The sequence below is a fragment of the Lepus europaeus genome, chromosome 6 (assembly GCF_033115175.1).
Source record: "Lepus europaeus isolate LE1 chromosome 6, mLepTim1.pri, whole genome shotgun sequence".
NCBI lineage: Eukaryota > Metazoa > Chordata > Mammalia > Lagomorpha > Leporidae > Lepus > Lepus europaeus.
The window spans coordinates 13,177,337-13,195,957 of record NC_084832.1 but is presented as its reverse complement, the minus strand read 5'-3'; the positions used below and the strand labels follow the sequence as shown (position 1 = coordinate 13,195,957).

General features: G+C 45.1%; 1 protein-coding gene across 1 annotated transcript in view; it reads left to right on the top strand.

The window, feature by feature from the left end:
- Window positions 1–3,120: 3,120 nt before the first annotated feature.
- TM9SF2 (transmembrane 9 superfamily member 2) overlaps window positions 3,121–18,621 on the top strand; it is a 65,942-nt gene continuing 50,441 nt past the window's right edge. Inside the window, exon 1 of the mRNA XM_062193987.1 lies at window positions 3,121–3,501. Coding sequence (XP_062049971.1) covers window positions 3,136–3,501 — 366 coding nt within the window. The 5' untranslated portion in view covers window positions 3,121–3,135. The remainder of the gene's footprint in view (window positions 3,502–18,621) is intronic.

Sequence of the window (18,621 nt, the reverse complement as noted above, 5' to 3'; positions counted from 1 at the left end):
CTCTTACTAAAAGTCTTTCGAGTACAAAATGTGTATTAATAAAAAAATTTCCACTAGCCCAAAGTGGAACCAATAAGTTATTTGAGCGATGAGGGTGTGCGAGAGAGAGACACTTGGGCATACTTCTCGGGCCCTTCCAAATTAGTTTTTCTTAATAAATAACAGCTGCCAATCCCCTGGGCCAAGCAATGGGCTTTCCATACCGTCTTCATTTAGTCTTCACAACAGTCTTAAGAAGGTAGACCTTCTTTTCCTTTTCGTTTTTTTAAAGATGTATTCATTTATTTGAAAGAGCTACACAAAGAGAGAGGGAGAGGCAGAGAGAGGTCTTCCATCCACTGGTTCACTCTCCAAATGGCCGCAATGGCTGGAGCTGCACGGATCCGAAGCCAGGAGCCAGGAGCTTCTTCCCGGTCTCCCATTTGGGTGCAGGGGCCAAAGGACTTGTGCCATCTTCTGCTTTCCCAGGCCATAGCAGAGAGCTGGATTGTAAGTGGAGCAACCGGATTGGAGGTGGAGCAGCTGGGACTCGAACCGGTGTCCCTTTGGGATGCTGGTGCTGCAGGTGGCAGCTTTACCTGCTACGACACAGCACCAGCCCTGACCTTCTTTTCTCTCCACCTCTCAGCTCACTTTTGATCTATCAACTTGCTGGATGTCCTGGAACTAGACAATGGGACTCCAAAGCTGGAACCTGACAACCCATGCAGATTTTTTTTAGATTTATTTATTTGAAAGAGTTAACAGTGACAGAGAGGCTGAGGGGAGGTCTTCCATCTGCTGGTTCACTCCCCAGATGACCACAATGACCAAGGCTATGCCAGGCCCCAAAGTCAGGAGATAGGAGCTTCATTCAGGTCTCCCATGAGGGTTGCAGGGGCCCAAACACTTGGGCCATCTTCCACTGCTTTCCCTAGGCTATTAGTAGGGAGCTAGATCAGAAGTAGAGCAGACTGGTATTGTCACCCGTATGGGATGCTGGCATGGCAGTTGGCTTTACCTGCTGCACCATAATGCTGGCCCCTGCCAGCAAGAATTTTTTCAGGGCTGGTGCTGTGGCACAGTCATGGCTTGCAGTGCCAGTATCTCATATGAGCACTGGTTCCAGTCCCAACTGCTGCACTTTGGATCCAGCTCCCTGCTAATGGCCTGGGAAAGCAGTGGAAGATGGCCCAAGCATTTGGGCCCCTGCACCCTCATCGGAGACCTGGAGGAAGATCTTGGCTCCTGGCTTCGGCCTGACCCAGCCCTGGCATTGTAGCCATTTGGGGTGTGAAACATTTGATGGAAGCTCGCTCGCTCGCTTTCTCTTTCTCTCCTCTCTGTAATTCCTTCAAATGAATAAATAAATAAATCTTAAAAAAATTTTCTGGGGCTGTGTTGTGGCTCAGTGAGTTAAAACCCACATTGGAGACCCAGAAAAAGTTCCTGGCTCCTGACTTTGGATCAGCCCAGCTCCCAGCCATTGCAGCCATTTGGGGAGTTGGGAGTGAACAGGCAGATGAAAACTTCTCTGTCTGTACCTCTCTGTGTAATTGTTTTTCAAATAAGTGAATCTTCAAAAAAATTTTCTTCTTTCATTTTTCTTGTCACCCCACAATAAAGACCAGTGGTTCTTAATTTTTTTTTTTCAGTATGCTAGATCCCTTTGAAAATTTAAAGCAAGTTATAAACCTTTCTTGGGCTAACATCCACAAGTATTTAGATAGGGGTTTATGGGGCTCCAAACTTTTTTTTAAAAAGATTTTATGTATTTGAGAGGTAGAGTTACAGAGAGAGAAAAAGACGGAGAGAAAGGTCTTCCATCCTCTGATTCACTGCTCAAAGGCCACACTCTGACCTATCTGGAGTCAGGAGCTTCTTCTTGACCTCCCATGTAGGTCAGGGGCCCAAGGAATTGGGCCACCTTCTACTGCTTCCCCAGGCCACAGCAGAGAGCTGGATTGGAAGAGGAGCAACCAGGGCCACAGCGCCGGCCTCCCCAAACTTTCTTGAACTTGCCTATAATTGAATTCTGAGCTGGAGTTACTCCTGGGGTTATGATTCCCTGGGAGGTACTCATGGACAATGCACTCTTTCAAAGTATTCGTTTGAACTCTGAAGCTTAGTTGAAAAAAAAAATTTTATTTTCCACTTGAAAAACACTCAGAAAAGGTAACACACACCCAGACACTGTTTCACATCATCAGTGGAAACAAGTGACAGGAATTTGCTCAAGGGTGATGACATCCAAACAGCCCAGTTCGGGGAATAGTTCTGGACAAACAGGTAGGTAGTAGAGTGTTCTTTGCAGAGAAATGTCAACATTCCCCTTATTCACCTGCTGCCATTTTTGTACCCGCCTCACTTCCACACTCCCTGCCAGAGGTCTATTCTGGCACACTGGCCCACGCAAGAATGCAGCACTGGGCTGGCACTGTGGCATAGCAGGTAAAGCCGCAACCTGCAGTGCTAGCATCCCATCTGAGTACTGGTTCAAGTCCCAGCTGCTCCACCTCCAATCCAGCTCTCTGCTATAGCCTGGGAAAGCAGAAGATGGCCCAAGTCCTTGGGCCCCTGCACCCGAATGGGAGACCGGGAGGAGGCTCCAGCCAGTGTGGCCACTTGGGGCGTGAACCAGCGGATGGAAGACCTGTCGTCCCCCCCCCCCCCCGCCCTTGTCTCTCTCTGCCTCTCCTCTCTGTGCAACTCTGACTGTCAAATAATAAATAAAACTTAAAAAAAAAAATGCGGCACCGAGCTCCCGGGGCTTGGAAGCCTCTAGAAGAGCTGTGTATTGGAGACCAGTTCCCTCCCATTTGTTTCATCTTCTGCTCCCAGCCAGGTCTGCTCCTGAACTTTTCCTCTCCGCTATCAACCCTCCCTCCATCACTCAGTACTGTCTGCTGCAATGCTGTGTATTAGGAAGCTGATGAGAAATTAATGAGACACAAGGAGCAAACGGGAGCGCCCGGCCAGCGCGGCGCTGCACGGCGTCCCCAGGGGGCTCCAGACCGGAATTTGGAGCCCGAACGCGGGCGCTGGGGCCGCTCTCCCGCACGCACCCCAGCCGGCGCGCCGAAAACCCGGAAGCTGGATCTGCGCGCGCCCGCTCCCGGAAACTCCTCGGGGCGCCGGCGGCCGCTCTCACTGAGCATGTGCAGACGGCGTCGCGCATGCCCGGTAGAGGTCCGGGAGGTTTCTGTCGCGGGGCCCGCGGTGTCTCCTAGCGCAACCGGAACTAGCCGTCGCGGGGCCGGCCTGCCTCGTCTCCCGCGGCCTGGTCGTCGTGCCCGAGCCTCCCCGTCCCGCTCACCCTCTTCGCCCTCCGCGCTCGGCTGCCCTCCCCTCGAACCGGCCGTCATGGACGCGACGGCTCCGCCTCGGTGGCCGCGGCTGTTGCTGCTGTGGCTGCTCGTGCTGGGGGTGGCCCCGGGCCCGCGCCGGAGCAGCGCTTTCTACCTGCCGGGCCTGGCGCCAGTCAACTTCTGTGACGAAGAAAAAAAGAGCGACGAGTGCAAGGTGGGCGAGGCCTCGGCGGGCGCCCGAGGACGCGCCGGGAAGGGGCAGCCGGGGCCCCCGGGCCGGAGCGAGGGGAAGGGGGCGTAGCAGTGGGTGGGGTCGAGCGGCCGGACCGGCGCTGCGGGCCGGGGGCTCGGGGGGCTCGGGGGGCCTCGGGGTGGCCTGGGGGATCCCGGGCCGGGGGCGGGCGCGCAGTGTCCGCCGGTGCTCGGCGCCTCGCAGCCCCGTGTCACGCGCGCGAGGCAGGCGGGCCGCCCGCAGTCCCCCCAACTTCGCCGCTTCCTGCTTCGCTGGACCTCGGGGCTCCCGGCCGGTTAGGAGGGCTCCTTTATTTCTAGGACTTTTGACCTCCGCCTTCACGGTTAGTTAGCCGTTGATCCCTTTCACATCCAGACCCGCATATAAACTCCGTTGAAGGGGGTGGGGGGAGAGAGAGAAAAAGAGTTGCCGTAATGGTTGAGACACTGGATTTCTGCCTTTGGAATGTCAAAGAAGGGAAAAAGAACTTCTTAGCAGACAGGAATATGTAAGATCGCAATCCCTGGTTTCTCCGAGGCTGCTCTAAATACGTAGCAGGAGGTCTTGTGCGAAGCTGGTGTGGCCCAGGGCTGCTCTTGGAAACGCACATCTCCTAGGACATTCAGGCCAGGGTGTTGGCGTGACCAGTGAAAGGTGGGTGCGGTGACACGCCTGCAGGTCAGCCAGCGAGGGCGTGGCGGGCACTGGCCACAGGGATCATTGGAGTTGTAGCTGGCCCCGGGAATGGGCCAGCGAGCTTTTACAATCTATAAATAGGTTGATTTACTAACTTTGATTTTTTTTTTTTAAAGCTGGTGTTTATTTTATGACGGCTCGCTTTACTGTAGCTGTGAATTTTGAGGTTTCTTTAGGGGAGCAGCTATGAAATTTTCATGGCGTTTTGCAGTTTCTGTTTAGGTTTGTCAGCTGTCACGGGAGTGACAGGTTGAGACATCTGTTTTAAAATTTGTTTCTGTGAACATGTCTAAGGATCTTCAAGGTTTACTCAGGTCGACAGCACTAAAGTACTTAACTCGGTGCCCTGCGGGGCAGGAAGCTTTCGCTCCGTGTTGAGGGTTCCAGAGCCAAGGGGAGCTAGCTTTGCAAGCGCACTGGTTTTCCCATTAGAGAGTTTAGTAACTAGCCTGAAAGCCTAGTATTTCATGTTGAAGTTTTCTGTTTAACAGCAGTCGTGTATGTTGTACTCCTAGTGCCTCACAGATGGAAAAATACATTCCTTGCGCTCCAGAAATCTCAGTCATAAGCTTGTGAACAGGATCACTGAAATGCGATATGTAATAAAAGATGTGTGCCCAGGGTGCCCTGAGACCCTAGGAGGTCCCATCCTCAGGGGAGCTAGTGAAATTTACAGGGTCCGCCAGTCAGATGCTTTGTTCCCAAAAGCTCCTTCCAAGTGGCTACTCCCCTCCCCCCCAAAGATTGATTGGTTGATTTGAAAGACAGAGTGAGAGAGCTACCTTCCATCCCCTGGTTCACGCCTTAGAAGCCAGACTGAAACCTGGAGCCAGACTCCTTCTGGGTCTCCATGTGGGTGACAGGAGACCAAGTGTTTGGTCATCTTCCACTGCCTTTCGGTGTATTAGTGGAAGGCTTCGTGCCAGCTGCAGAGTAGCCAGGACTTAAAACCCTGCTCTCTGATTCCAAATTCAGGCACCCCCCCCCCACCGAGTGGGGGTGGGGGCTTACTCTGCTGCGCTGCAGCCCCCACCCCAAATGGCTACTTTTTACTTCATTTGGGAGATACATTTGGATTTTTAATTTTCATAGGTGTAGGGGTAAAGCAGGCAGGGGAGATCATTTGTCTGAAGTGTTTAGATTCTTAGATTTGTTGCCAGCTACTCTCACATCTTGGTCAGGGGAACAACTCTTGGAAGAGCAAGTGGATGTACTTTTAGCACTTGTTTTGTTTTAAGATTTATTTATTTATTTGAAAGGCAGTGTTCCAGAGGTCTTCCATCTGCTGGTTCACTCCCCAGATGGCTGCAACGGACTAAGCTGGGCCTGTCTGGAGCCAGGAGCTTCCTCTGGGTCTCCCACGCGGGTGCAGGGGCCCAAGGACTTGGGCCATCTTCTGCTTTCCCAGGCCATAGTAGAGAGGAGGAGCAGCTAGGACTCAATGCCAGTCTGCAGGCAAAGAGAAATATTAAAACTTTGCTGAAAATTCCCTACACCAGTTAGTCAAACTGTAATTAACAAGTGTTGGGGCTGGTGCTGTGGTGTAGCAGATAAAGCCGCCACCTGCAGCACTGGCATCGCATTTGGGTGCCAGTTTGAGTCCCGGCTGCTCCTCTTCCAATCTAGTTCTTTGCTACGGCATGGGAAAGCAGTGGAAGATGGCCCAAGCCGTTGGGCCCCTACACCCTCATGGAAGACCTGAAAGAAGCTCTTGGCTCCTGGCTTTGGATCGGCCCAGCTCCATTGGTTGCAGCCATTTGGGGAGTGAACCAGCGAATGGAAGACCTTTCTCTCTCTCTCTCTCTCTCTCTCTCTGCCTCTCCTCTCTCTATGTAACTCTGACTTTCAAATAAATAAATCTTAAAAAAATTTTCTCTCTGCTTTCAAAGGAGATGCTCTGATTAACATGTAAACAATTAGTTTTTATTACTACAGTAGTACTAGCAATAATTTTTTCTCATCAAGTCCATATTTCTTTCTTTTTTTTTTTAAGATTTATTTATTTATTTTGAAAGAGAAGGAGAGCCAGAGAGGGAGAGAGGTTTTTCACCCACTGGTTTTCTCCCCATTTGTCCACAATGGCCGGAGCTGCGCCGATCTGAAGCCAGGAACCAGGAGCCTCCTCCGGGTCTCCCATGTGGGTGCAGGGGCCCAAGGACTTGGGCCATCCTCTACTGTTTTCCCAGGCCATAGCAGAGAGCTGGGTTGGAAGTGGAGCAGCTGGGACACGAACTGGCTTTACCTATATGGGATGCCAGCGCTGCAGGCTTTACCCACTACGACACAGCACCGGCCCCAAGTCCATATTTCTTAAGAATGACAGTCTTGTATACATTATTCAGAAGAGCAGAAGGAACTTCTTTTAAAGCTTGGAGATGAGAGTTGTGAAAAGGGGATAATTGGGCCGGCGCCGCGGCTCACTTGGCTAATCCTCCGCTTGCGGCGCAGGCACCCCATATGGGTGCCGGGTTCAAGTCCTGGATGCTCCTCTTCCAGTCCAGCTCTCTGCTGTGGCCCGGGAAAGCAGTGGAGAATTGCCCAAGTGCTTGGGCCCTGCACCCGCATGGGAGACCAGGAGGAAGCACCTGGCTCCTGGCTTCAGATCATTGCAGTGCTGGCTGTAGCGGCCATTTGGGAGGTGAACCAACAGAAGGAAGACCTTTCTCTCTCTCACTGACTGTAACTCTACCTGTCAAATAATTTAAAAAAAAAAAAGAAAAAGAAAAGGGGGCCGGCGCCGCGGCTCACTAGGCTAATCCTCCGCCTTGCGGCGCCGGCACACCGGGTTCTAGTCCCGGTCGGGGCACCGATCCTGTCCCGGTTGCCCCTCTTCCAGGCCAGCTCTCTGCTGTGGCCAGGGAGTGCAGTGGAGGATGGTCCAAGTGCTTGGGCCCTGCACCCGCATGGGAGACCAGGAGAAGCACCTGGCTCCTGCCATCGGATCAGCGCGGTGCGCCGGCCGCAGCGCGCCTACCACGGCGGCCACTGGAGGGTGAACCAACGGCAAGGGAAGACCTTTCTCTCTGTCTCTCTCTCTCACTGTCCACTCTGCCTGTCAAAAAAAAACAAAAAAAAAAAAAAACAAAAAAAAAAAAGAAAAAAAGAAAAAGAAAAGGGGATAATGATTTCCAAAAGACCCTGTTAGGGGAGGAGTCAGGAGTTGGGTGAACTAAGGCAGTCGCTGACACTGTTGCCATCAGTTTCCGATGTGTCAGGCAGAAGTAATCATTATGTATTTCCTTTAGAAAATAGTTTACATTTCTTAGAGCAAAAGTACAATATTTATCATTAGGATATTATGAAAAATAAGTGTAGAGATGAAGAAAGTACATCTTCCACAAAAAATAAATGTAGAGATGAAACAAGATGTCTTCCACGTAGCTATAATTTATGTGGCATAGTCTGCAATATTGTGAAGTCCCTGTCCTATATTTAGCTTAGTTTTTATTTTCAAAACCAATCAGAAAAACCCAGATGATTGGGTCATCCCACCCCCCCTTTCCTTAGAATGATTTTTTTATGTTTAATTTACTGGCAGAGGAACAGGAGTTCAGTAAACATAGACTTTATTTATATTGCTCTTGACTTCGGATTTATGACTGCAGCCTTCATAAACGTGATTGTTTCTGTGGCTTTTTTTTCTTACCATCCTTACATATACATACATTTGCATAACAACATAGTATACATTCTTAAAATTTTTATCAACTGTACAGTATTTCATTCTGTTACTAGAGTGTTTGTGGTTCACTTAATCATTTCTTGATTATAGGGCATTTAATTTGGTCCCAAATTTTCTGTATCCTAAGTAGCTCTGCTAGAATGTATTTATGAGGGATTATCTATATATTCCCAAAGTAAAGTTACAGATGAAAGGTAAGACACAGTTTTATCCTTCAATAATTCAAGAAGGATAGATCGATTTACAGGGCCCTAAGCTAATAATGATTCCTGTGTCTCCACAGTGTTTTAATTTTATCTATCAACTTAATAGCTGTAGGTTGGTACCTGAAATTTATTTTGCATTACTTTCTTTTTTTTTTTTCTAAAGATTTTAATAGAAATCTCAGGCAGACGTGTGGTATAGCGGTTAAGTTGCTGCGTGGGACTCTTGCAAAAAATCAGTTCTTGGTTTGAGTACTGGCTACTTCACTTTTTTTTTTTTTTTTTTTTTTTTGACAGGCAGAGTGGATAGTGAGAGAGAGAGAGACAGAGAGAAAGGTCTTCCTTTTTGCCATTGGTTCACCCTCCAATGGCCGCCGCAGCCAGCGCATCTCGCTGATCCGAAGCCAGGAGCCAGGTTTTTCTCCTGTTCTCCCATGCGGGTGCAGGTCCCAAGCACTTGGGCCATCCTCCACTGCCTTCCCGGGCCACAGCAGAGAGCTGGCCTGGAAGAGGGGCAACCGGGACAGGATCGGTGCCCCGACCGGGACTAGAACCCGGTGTGCCGGTGCCGCAAGGCGGAGAATTAGCCTGTTAAGCCATGGCGCCGGCCTATTTTGCATTACTTTCATTGCTATTAAGGTTTCTGTGTCTTCTTTTTTTCTTTCCTTTATTTTGCTTATTCTTTTTTAGATTTGAAAGCATAGTAATACCCGATTGAGCCATGGGATTCCTTTTTTGTAAAATCTGTACTTCCTTAAAATCATGGGACCGTATGTGACTGCAGTTAGTAGAATAAGGCAGTGATTGGAAGTGAGTAGGTCTTCACAGGGTAAAATGTGTGGTTCTAATTTAGTCTGTAAAGGTTTTGGCTATTTCAGATAGCTGCTTCATGCAGCTTAGCTTGAAGTTGGTGTGCTGGGTAGCATTCAGGTGACTTATGGATGAAAATTAGCAGGTCACCTTTGCTGCTTTTAGCTGTCAAGTAATTATTGGCTTGTCAACATGAATTGAGGCCTAAAAACTATAAGTAGCATTAACTCTCCGCTGTTTTACTGTTTGATGTGTAGATCATGTTTTTAGATGAAAGATTTAAGATTTTCTTTGTTGTAAGGAGAAGTGACCAAATATAACTCCTATGGTAAAAAAAATGTTTAAATAAATTAATACCTTTTTGATAAAAATTAAACTCAATTGTACTTTTTTTTGTCTCCTTTGTTTTTTTTTTTAACTTTTATTTAATAAATATAAATTTCAAAAGTACAACTTTTGGATTATAGTGGTTTTTTCCCCCCATCACCACCCTCCCACCCGCAACTCGGTTGTACTTTTAACCTTTCCTTGGTAGTTAATTTTTAGAATTTTATATTCTATTATTTTGGAAGCAGTTGCCTTTGATTATGATATAAGTGGAATTTAAGAAAATAGTCCTGAATATTGCTCTGAACAGATAGATTATAAGTACATGTAGTATACCTGTCTTGTTTTGACCATAGATGTAGTTGAAGATTTTGAAGTAAAGAAAAAAATATAATTTATACGTGTACTTACTTAGAGTTTTCTCTGGAGTAAGAATATTGTTTCTTAGCTTTCTGGAAACTAATAGTGTATGGGTTTTACTGATACCACTTCAAGTCTGAAATCAGGTGTTGTAAAAAATCACTTTTACTTTGATAAATACACATTCTAACAGTTGTTCTTCCTTCCTGTGAAAAAGTTTGCTTTTCTTACTCAGTTTTTGAAGGAAATTATTTTAAAACTGTGATTGTTCATGATAGCAAAGTGGGGGCTAGAATCTGGAAAATAAGGACCATAGGAATAATGTTCTGCCTTTGACCCCGGACAGAGGGAAGCCCCTTCCCAAGGTGGAATGGAATCACAGGCATGTGCTTCGCCCCCCAGCACAAACACAGAAGTTGTGCAGAGGTGGTCTCTGTCAGCCTTACAGCCCAATTCCCCACACCCCTGCCTCCCAGTGCTTCCTTGCAGCTTTCTGTCTAAGGTCATTGCAGGACTTCATGTGTACTCTACAAGGTCATTCTTTATTGCCATTAAAATTAAGTGTCTCTGTGAAATATATTTCTTTGCTCCTCTCATTCTCACGTTTTAAGTCTGTTTATTCAGTTTGCAAAAAAATAATGCTACAGACTACAGTTGTGTGTTGTGTGCCAGGTATATAGTACCTTATTTAATATTGATACAGCGCTGTGTTTTCTAGATGGGGAGCTGACGCTCAGTGAGATTTGGTACCCATGTTAAGCATACGTGGATAGCCATGATGCAGACACTTGCGGCACACCCTGCTTCCAAAGCTGTGCTCTTCATCATGTTGGGAAGCTGCTGTTCTTCCTGTCTGAGCACTCTCCTGCCCCTCTGTGCTTTCCCTTGGACAGCAGCCACATTCCTGGACTTCCAGAATGAATGTGATCAACAAGGAACTTTGTACCGATGGAATTACCTTTTTAGATCATCGGGTTTTATATTTATTCCCTTCTTTGTTACAGTCTAAGATTGCATTTTTTTTTCTGGGTTGTGACAGAGGAATCCTTGTTATCTAGGATCAACTTCTGAGCATTGCTGGTAAGATAACCCAGAGCTCCTGAACATCCATTTGAGTTCCAGCATTCCTGTTGGGATTTTTTATTGTGTCTGAGTTCACTTTCCTTCAGATTTTTCCCACTGTGGACATCTGATATTAAAAAAGCAGTTGAAAACTTGGAAAGCTTCCCCTTTTTTATGGCTGTGCCTTCGTGTCTCCAACCCTTTTGTGACTACTCATTACTTTGATCCTTTACAAAGTCACGTTCTTCACTGAGATTTCTTTCTTCCTTGAAAATCCATGTGTAGGTGTGGAGTGGGACAGATGTGATGGCAGTCAGATAAGGTGGAATAAAAGCTGAAACAGACCAAGGACAAATGCAGTCAGAAGGTGTGGCCTGTGTACCTCAAAGTGATAAGACTATAGATATGACCACAGCTGAGATCCGATGTGGAATGAGCAGATTCAGAGTGGAAATAAAATTGTACAGTTAGGAGAAGGATTTCGAAGGGAGATCATAGAATTCTAAATTACATAAAACCATGTCCATAAAAAATTTCTTAGTACAGGATGATAGTCTTACTTTGTCTGCATGATTTAGGATTCTGTAACTTCCTTAAAATGTTTAATGTTCTTAAAACAGTCCTTGTAATAGCCTAGGTGGGGACAGTTTAAAAGCAGGAATGTGAAGTAACCAACCTTTTTTTTTTTTTTTTTTTAAGATTTATTTATTTTTATTTGAAAGTCAGAGTTACACCACAGAGAGAGAAGAGAGGTCTTCATCCGATGGTTCACTCCCCAATTGGCTGCATCAGCCAGAGCTGCGCCAATCTGGAGCCAGGAGCCAGGAGCTTCCTCCGGGTCTCCCACATGGGTGCAGGGACCCAAGGAGTTGGGCCATCTTCTACAGCTTTCCCAGGCCACAGTAGAGAGCTAGACTGGAAGAGGAGCAGCCAGGACTAGAACCGGTTTCCATATGGGATGCCTGTGCTTCAGGCCAGGGTGTTAACCTGCTGCGCCACAGCTCCGGCCCCAATAACCAACCTTTAAAGCTCTTTATAATCATGTCAGCAGTAATTTAGAATTGGCTGTGTGTTTAGGGCAAATTTCCAAAAGGAGATTGACTTAATTAACTTTTAGATGGGAAATAACTATGTTTAGAGAGGAAAATGACCTTAAGATAAATACCACCCCTTATAGCACATGCTCTTTTAATGATAACAAAACTAAATTCTGGAGCGGGCATTACTGTGCAGTGGGATTCTATATTGGAGTGCCTAGGATTGCATCTTACCTCTGCTTCAGATCCAGCTTCCTGCCATCCATTTGGGAGACTGGGATGGAGTCCCTGTCTGCTGGCTTCAGCTTGGCCCAACTCTGGCTGTTGTGCGCATTTGGAAAGTAAACCAGATGATGGAAGATCTCTCGAATTTGTTGTAAATGACCGTTGATTTTCACATCTGTTGCAATTTGTTTTCTCCTGTTAATTGATTTTGAAGTCATTTTTCTAAAACATCTTTCCACCCTAAATTTTAATCTTTTATTTTTATTTTTTATTGCTTTCATTTGACTTCTGTTATATCACGGTAAGATTGAAGTCTAGGCTGCACTCTTTCTTTCTCCAAGTTTGTGACATTTTTCAAAATTCAAAAAGAGTTGAAACAATTGTACAGTGGTCAGTTTTACTCATCTGGACCGCTGTGAGTTATTTACATTTTACATGTTTTATGTATCCGTGTCTTTATATTTTTTAGGGATGAATGTCACGATGCCTGTGGACATCATGTGATTGAACCACATAATCTCTGGCAGTCTCATTTCCTTTTTTCCCAGATTTCTTTTTAAAGATTTATTTATTTATTTGAAAGAATTATAGAGAGAGGGAGAAATCTTCCATCTACTGGTTCACTTCCCAGATGAGCCAGGTGGAAGCCAGGAGCTTCTTCTGGGTCTCCCACATGGGTGCAGGGGCCCAGGCATTTGAGCCATCTTCTGCTTTCCCAGGCCATAGGAGAGAGCTGAATGGGAAGCGGAGCAGCCAGGACATGAATAGGCACCCATAGCTGCTTTTGGCAGCGTTACCTGTTAGGCCACAGTGTCAGCCCCTCCTTTTCCCAGGGTGTTTTTTTTTTTTTTTTTTTTTTTTTTGACGGACAGAGTGGACAGTGAGAGAGAGAGAGAGACAGAGAGAAAGGTCTTCCTTTGCCGTTGGTTCACTCTCCAATGGCCGCCGCAGCCAGCGCACCTCACTGATCTGAAGGCAGGAGCCAGGTGCTTATCCTGGTCTCCCATGGGGTGCAGGGCCCAAGCACTTGGGCCATCCTCCACTGCACTCCCGGGCCACAGCAGAGAGCTGACCTGGAAGAGGGGCAACCGGAACAGAATCTGGCGCCCCGACCGGGACTAGAACCCAGTGTGCTGGCGCTGCAAGGCGGAGGATTAGCCTATTGAGCCGTGGTGCCGGCCCTTTACCTAGTTTTTAACATTTGCTCCACTGCCATATTCGGAGGAGCTCATTCTGTAATACAAGAGATCCTCACACAGCTCATGGAAAATGCATTTTTCATGAAAGATTTTCATTAGGCTTTTCCACAAACTTTCTGACATCCCTTCAGACTTGGAAATTTCTTGTCTTGCAGAAGGGTCAATATTTAAAGTAATTGCAAATGTAGCATATTTACAAATATAAGTCAGTCTATTACCTATCAAAGATGTTTTCATTTTTAATTTTAAATAATTTTAGCATGTCTTTTAAGATTTATTTATTTATTTGAAAGAGTTACAAAGGAGAGAGTAGGAGAGGCAGGGTGGGGGGTCTTCCCAGTTGGCCGCAGTGGCCAGAGCTGCACCTATCTGAAGCCAGGAGCCAGGAGCTTCTTCAGGGTCTCCACATGGGTACAGGGGCCCAAGGACTTGGACCATCCTCTACTGCTTTCCCAGCCCATAGCAGAGAGCTGGATCGAAAGTGGAGCAGCCGGGACTCGAACCGGTGCCCATATGGGATGCAGGCGGCGGCTTACCCACTACGCCGAGGCGCTGGCCCCTAGCTTGTTTTAAATGAGATGATAATTCTTAAGTCTTCAGGTTCTCACAATTTAAAAAAAGGCATAGTGAGTGAAAGTGGCCCAGAAATAGCTGAGATGAATGGAATATTCAAAGTGTGTTTGATATTTCCTAAATAACAGAATGTGTTCATAAATTAGTGGTGAATCTAAGATAGATTCACTTTCCCATAAAAGTAAGGGTGCAAAAAAGGAGACAAAAAAGTAAAAGTAGGGAGTTATGTTTTCCCATGAAAGTAAGGAGACAAGAAAGGAATTTGAGAGGAATGAAAGCAGAAATGAAAAGTGGTGGTAGTGATGGTTGAGTTTCCTCACTGTTTTCTGTAGTCTGGTTTTTGAGCTTTCTTCCTTGTCTGAAATGGAGTGAATAATCTCTAGTTCATCAGGTTGTTATGAGACTTGTGCTTGTTTGTTGTCTTTCCTTTTCTAGACTTGTAGCCAAGATAAGAGTAATGAATAGGCATAAACAGTAGCTCAGAAGACTTACTGCTGTCTTAATGTCCTTTAATAACCCCCACTGTTTTGATGGAGGGGTGGGGGAAGGCTTCTTACAGAAACCATCAAGGTTACCTGTGTACTACTTCTTGTTCAGTTTCAAGAGTGTCCAGTTATTTAGTGGATAACAGCTGTGCTTATTCAAATAACTGTGCCAACTTCTGCACCTACTGTTTTCTGTTGCATTATTACTTGTTCAGTCTCACATTCAAAGTTACTGCTTGCCCAAGAGCACATGTTTGTTGAGAGCAGCGACCCTTCAAACTGAAATCATGTTCTCTACTTCTGTGCTCTGCGTTCTAATTAATATTATTTTTAGAGGCAAAAGATTGGGAGAAGTATTGTTTTGAGGATTTTGCTAGTTTGGAAAAAATATTTTTTAAAAATTCATTTATTTGGAAGGTAGAGAGAGAGAAATCTTCTGTCTCTGGTTCACTTACCAAATTAACCACAGCAGACAGGGCTGGGCCAAGCCAAAACCACGAGAGACTCGGCCATTCTGGTCTCACACATGGGTGGCAGGGCCACTAGTACTTGGGCCACCCCCTGCTGCTTGCCCAGGTGCATTAGCAGGGAGCTGGATCTGAAGCAGAACAGCCAGGACTCAAACTGGTGCTCCCTTACAGGATGCGGCAGCTTAGCCTACTGGGCCACAATGTGAACCCCTAGTTCAGAAAATTTTGTGGACTGCCCTTTATAAGAGTTATATTTAAAATGTCATTTTAATGAATACAGTTGTGGGTTTTTTTTAAGATTTGTTTTAAATTTTTATTGAATTGAAAGAGGGACAGACTTCCCCAAATGCCTGCAACAGGTGGGACATGGCCAGGCTGAAGCAAGGCGCCTGTAACTCAGATGGGTCTACCACATGGGTGACAGGGGCCCAAGTACTTGCATCACCTACAGATTCGCAGGGTGCACATTAGCAGACAGCTGTATTAGAAGTAGAGGCAGGACTCCAGTCTAGGCTATCCAATATGGGATGTGGCATCCGGAGCAGCAGCTTAAGTTGCTGTGCAACAGTGCCCACCCCCTTTTAGTAATAGACACTAACAAATCACAGAGCAAGGCTAAAGGGTATGCCTGATAGGTGTTGGTTTTACCACCTTTGTTATTAGGAGTAGAATTTGAAGCTGCTTGATCCAGTCAGGATAAGTTGACAGCTAATGAGGATTTGATTTTAGCTAAAATGCTAATTAATATAAGGTGGGTAAAAACTAATACAGCACAGATAAGAAAATGGGGAAGGAAAGGATGTGAGAACTGTACTATCAGCTATATTAGAATCACTGCTGTGGTGTAGTGGGTAAAGCTACCACCTGCAGTGCTGGCATCCCATATGGGCACCGGCTCAGGTCCTGGCTGCTCCACTTCTGATCCAGCTCTCTGCTATGGGCTGGGAAAGCAGTAGAGGATGGCCCGAGTCCTTGGGCCGCTGCACCCATGTGGGAGACCCAGAAGAAGTCTTGGCTTCGGATCGGCACACCTGTGGCCCATGTGGCCATCTGGAGAGTGAACCAGCAGATGGAAGACCTCTCTCTCTCTCTGCCTCTCCTTCTCTGTCTCTGTAACTCTGACTTTCAAGTAAATAAATAAATCTTTTAAAAAAAAATTACTGACTAATGGTAGACTGATAGAATATAGATTAATGGTAATAATTGGTTTAAATTATATCAACAGAAGATGAACATGTTTTCTGGAAGAGACATTTTCTGACTTCTTATTCAAACATGTACTGTAGTTTTAGAGAGAGCCAGTGAATTTGATTTATAAGATTTTGACAAGATCATTTAAAGGAAACAGTGTGGCTGAGTAGGATAGGAGATAAGTCCATGGGGAATGGTAATAGTGGAGACTTTCAGGACTGGTGCTGAAGGCTAATTTGGGCTTTAAATTTAGGAAAAAGAACACACATGGAGTTTTTAATCTGCCAGTGGTAGAATATGAAACTCCATGTGTAATACAATGTAAAATTAATGGGAATATATTTCCAGAAGCTTTCAAAGTTAAGTAAGAGAAAAAAATAGTAAGTAATTTGGTCACAGACAATTTAAGAAAGTGTATTTGAAGAGAAACAAATACTGTTCAGATAATGAGCTCGAGCTATCTGTTTTGCAATATAGGAAAGAGATGAAGAGTACCATTGAAGAATTTGTGCATATGGGTAGAGAGTAACGTCCCTCTACACCTAAGAAACTTGGGTGTCTAAACCTTGAATTCTGCTGTAATTCCATTGGCATAACTTTTAAGAAAGTCATGAGAGCAGGGCAAGTCCCAAAGTAAACAGGCAACAGGTTCAAAGAGACAGTGATTCAGAAGATTAGCATCTTTCCATTCTGAAGAATTGTGCCTCAGAGGGGGTCTGAGAGGAGTCAGAAAATGAGAGTCCTTTTCCTTCAATCTTGTAATCCTAGAGCCAGTGCTTTAGGGATGACAGAGCAAGCTAAACCAAAATTCTTGCCACATTCCTTAGGTAATGTCCTAAAATTTTTCACATAGCTTCAGATCTTTAAATATTGTGCCTTGCTTTGGGTCCTCTGAGATGTAAGTTTAATAACATTGAAAAATACCCAGGGGCCATGTGTTGTGGCACAGTGGGTTAATCTACTGTTTGGAGTGACTGCATTCCCATATCAGAGTCCCAGTCTAATATGCTTCTGATCCAACTCCTGCTAATATCCTGGGAGGCAGTGGATGATGGCCCAAGTACTTAGGTTCCTGCCATCCTTTTGGGAGACCCAGATGGAGTTCTTGGCTCCTGGCTTTGGAGCCATTTAGAGGGTGAACCAGCTGATGGAAGGTATCTTTGTCTCTCACTCTCTCTTTTGCTCCTGGCCTGTCACTCTGCTTTTCTAGAAACCAACCGAACACACACATTCACACAAATACCCAGACAGTGCTGCTCAGGGATGGATTAGGAGTCCAGTGATTTTTGTAGGGCTCTGAGCTAAGAGGGTTTTTTTGTTTTGTTTTGTTTTGTTTTTTGTTTTTACATTTTTAAGCAGCTAGAGAAAAAAATCAAAAGAATACTTGGTGATGAGTGTGAATTACATCAAAATCAAATTTCAGTGCCCATAAATAAACTTTTGTTGGTCTGTGGCCACTCTATTTGTTTATTTGTGTATTGCTTGTGGTTGATTTCATTCAATGAGGCAGAAACTGCATGACCTGCAAGACTTAAAATAGTCACTTTCTAACTCTTTACAGAAAAAAAAAATTTGCCAACTTCTGGGTTATATAAATAAAGTTAGAGTTGTTTTTCCAGGAAAAGAAAAGATTGTGGTGAGCAGAGTATAAGTGTATGGAGAGCTGTCACGTAAACAGTATTAAACTGCATTTGGTGGTATTGCTGTGCTGTCCAGTGCAGAAGCCACCAGCCTCCTCTGACTATTAACTAAAATTAGATAGAATTTAAAATTCAGTGTTTAAGTTATGCTGACCGCATCCTGAGTGTCCAGTTACCCATGTGTGGTCAGAGACTACCGTATTTGATAGTGCAGATAAAGAGCATTTCCATTGTTGCTCCAAGTTCTGTCGGACGTTGCTGCACAATTGCACACAACTTACTTAAGACTTATGCCAGGCACTGCTCTTGAAGCTTCTCAAAAACCACTTGAAGTTGGTTTGATTATTACGTCCATTCCACAGAGGAGAAAGCTGAGGCACAAAGAAGTGAGGAAACATGTTTATGACCACACAGTAAGTGTGAGCATCAGGTTTTAAGCCTAGGCACCTGGCTCCCACATACAGATTCTGAATCATTCTGAACTGAACAAGAGGGACTTAGCTTAAGTGATGACAATGTGGCTCTGTGGATTTTGAAACTCAAAAACATTGAAAGCTATAAAATTGAATATCTCCACTCCTTCCTAGAGAGAAATCTAGAGATATGAACTAGATTAGCTTTTCATTCTTCATGAAGATATATTTCATAGATGGTTCGAAATCTGATGTATCTTTCTAATTAGTTAACATTACTTTGTTTGACACAGTAAGCTGTCATACAGAAATTTCGCTTTCAGAACAGTCACATACGTTTGTGTTGCTTATTCAAGCAAGCTGTAATGTTGTAGTGTCATGTACCATTATCTTTTTAGCTAAAAGGACCAATGGTACAATGTAAAATATTTTATGCAGGGGGACACAGTGAAATTTTTTTGTGTTGGAGACAGTGTTGCCTTTGAGTTGTCATTTAAGTAGAATTGTAAGGTTTGTGTATGTTATTTTCAGTACTGCAAGTGGAGTATCGTTTTTGGAAGTGATTGGAACCAGAAGTGCTTTGGATTTTGGATTTTTTCAGATTTTGGAATATTTGCATGTAACATGACATATCTTGAAGTTGGGACCAAAATCTGAATACAAAAGTCATTGTTTCATATATGCCTTATGCACATAGTATAAATGTTCTAGGTAACATTTTGAAGAATT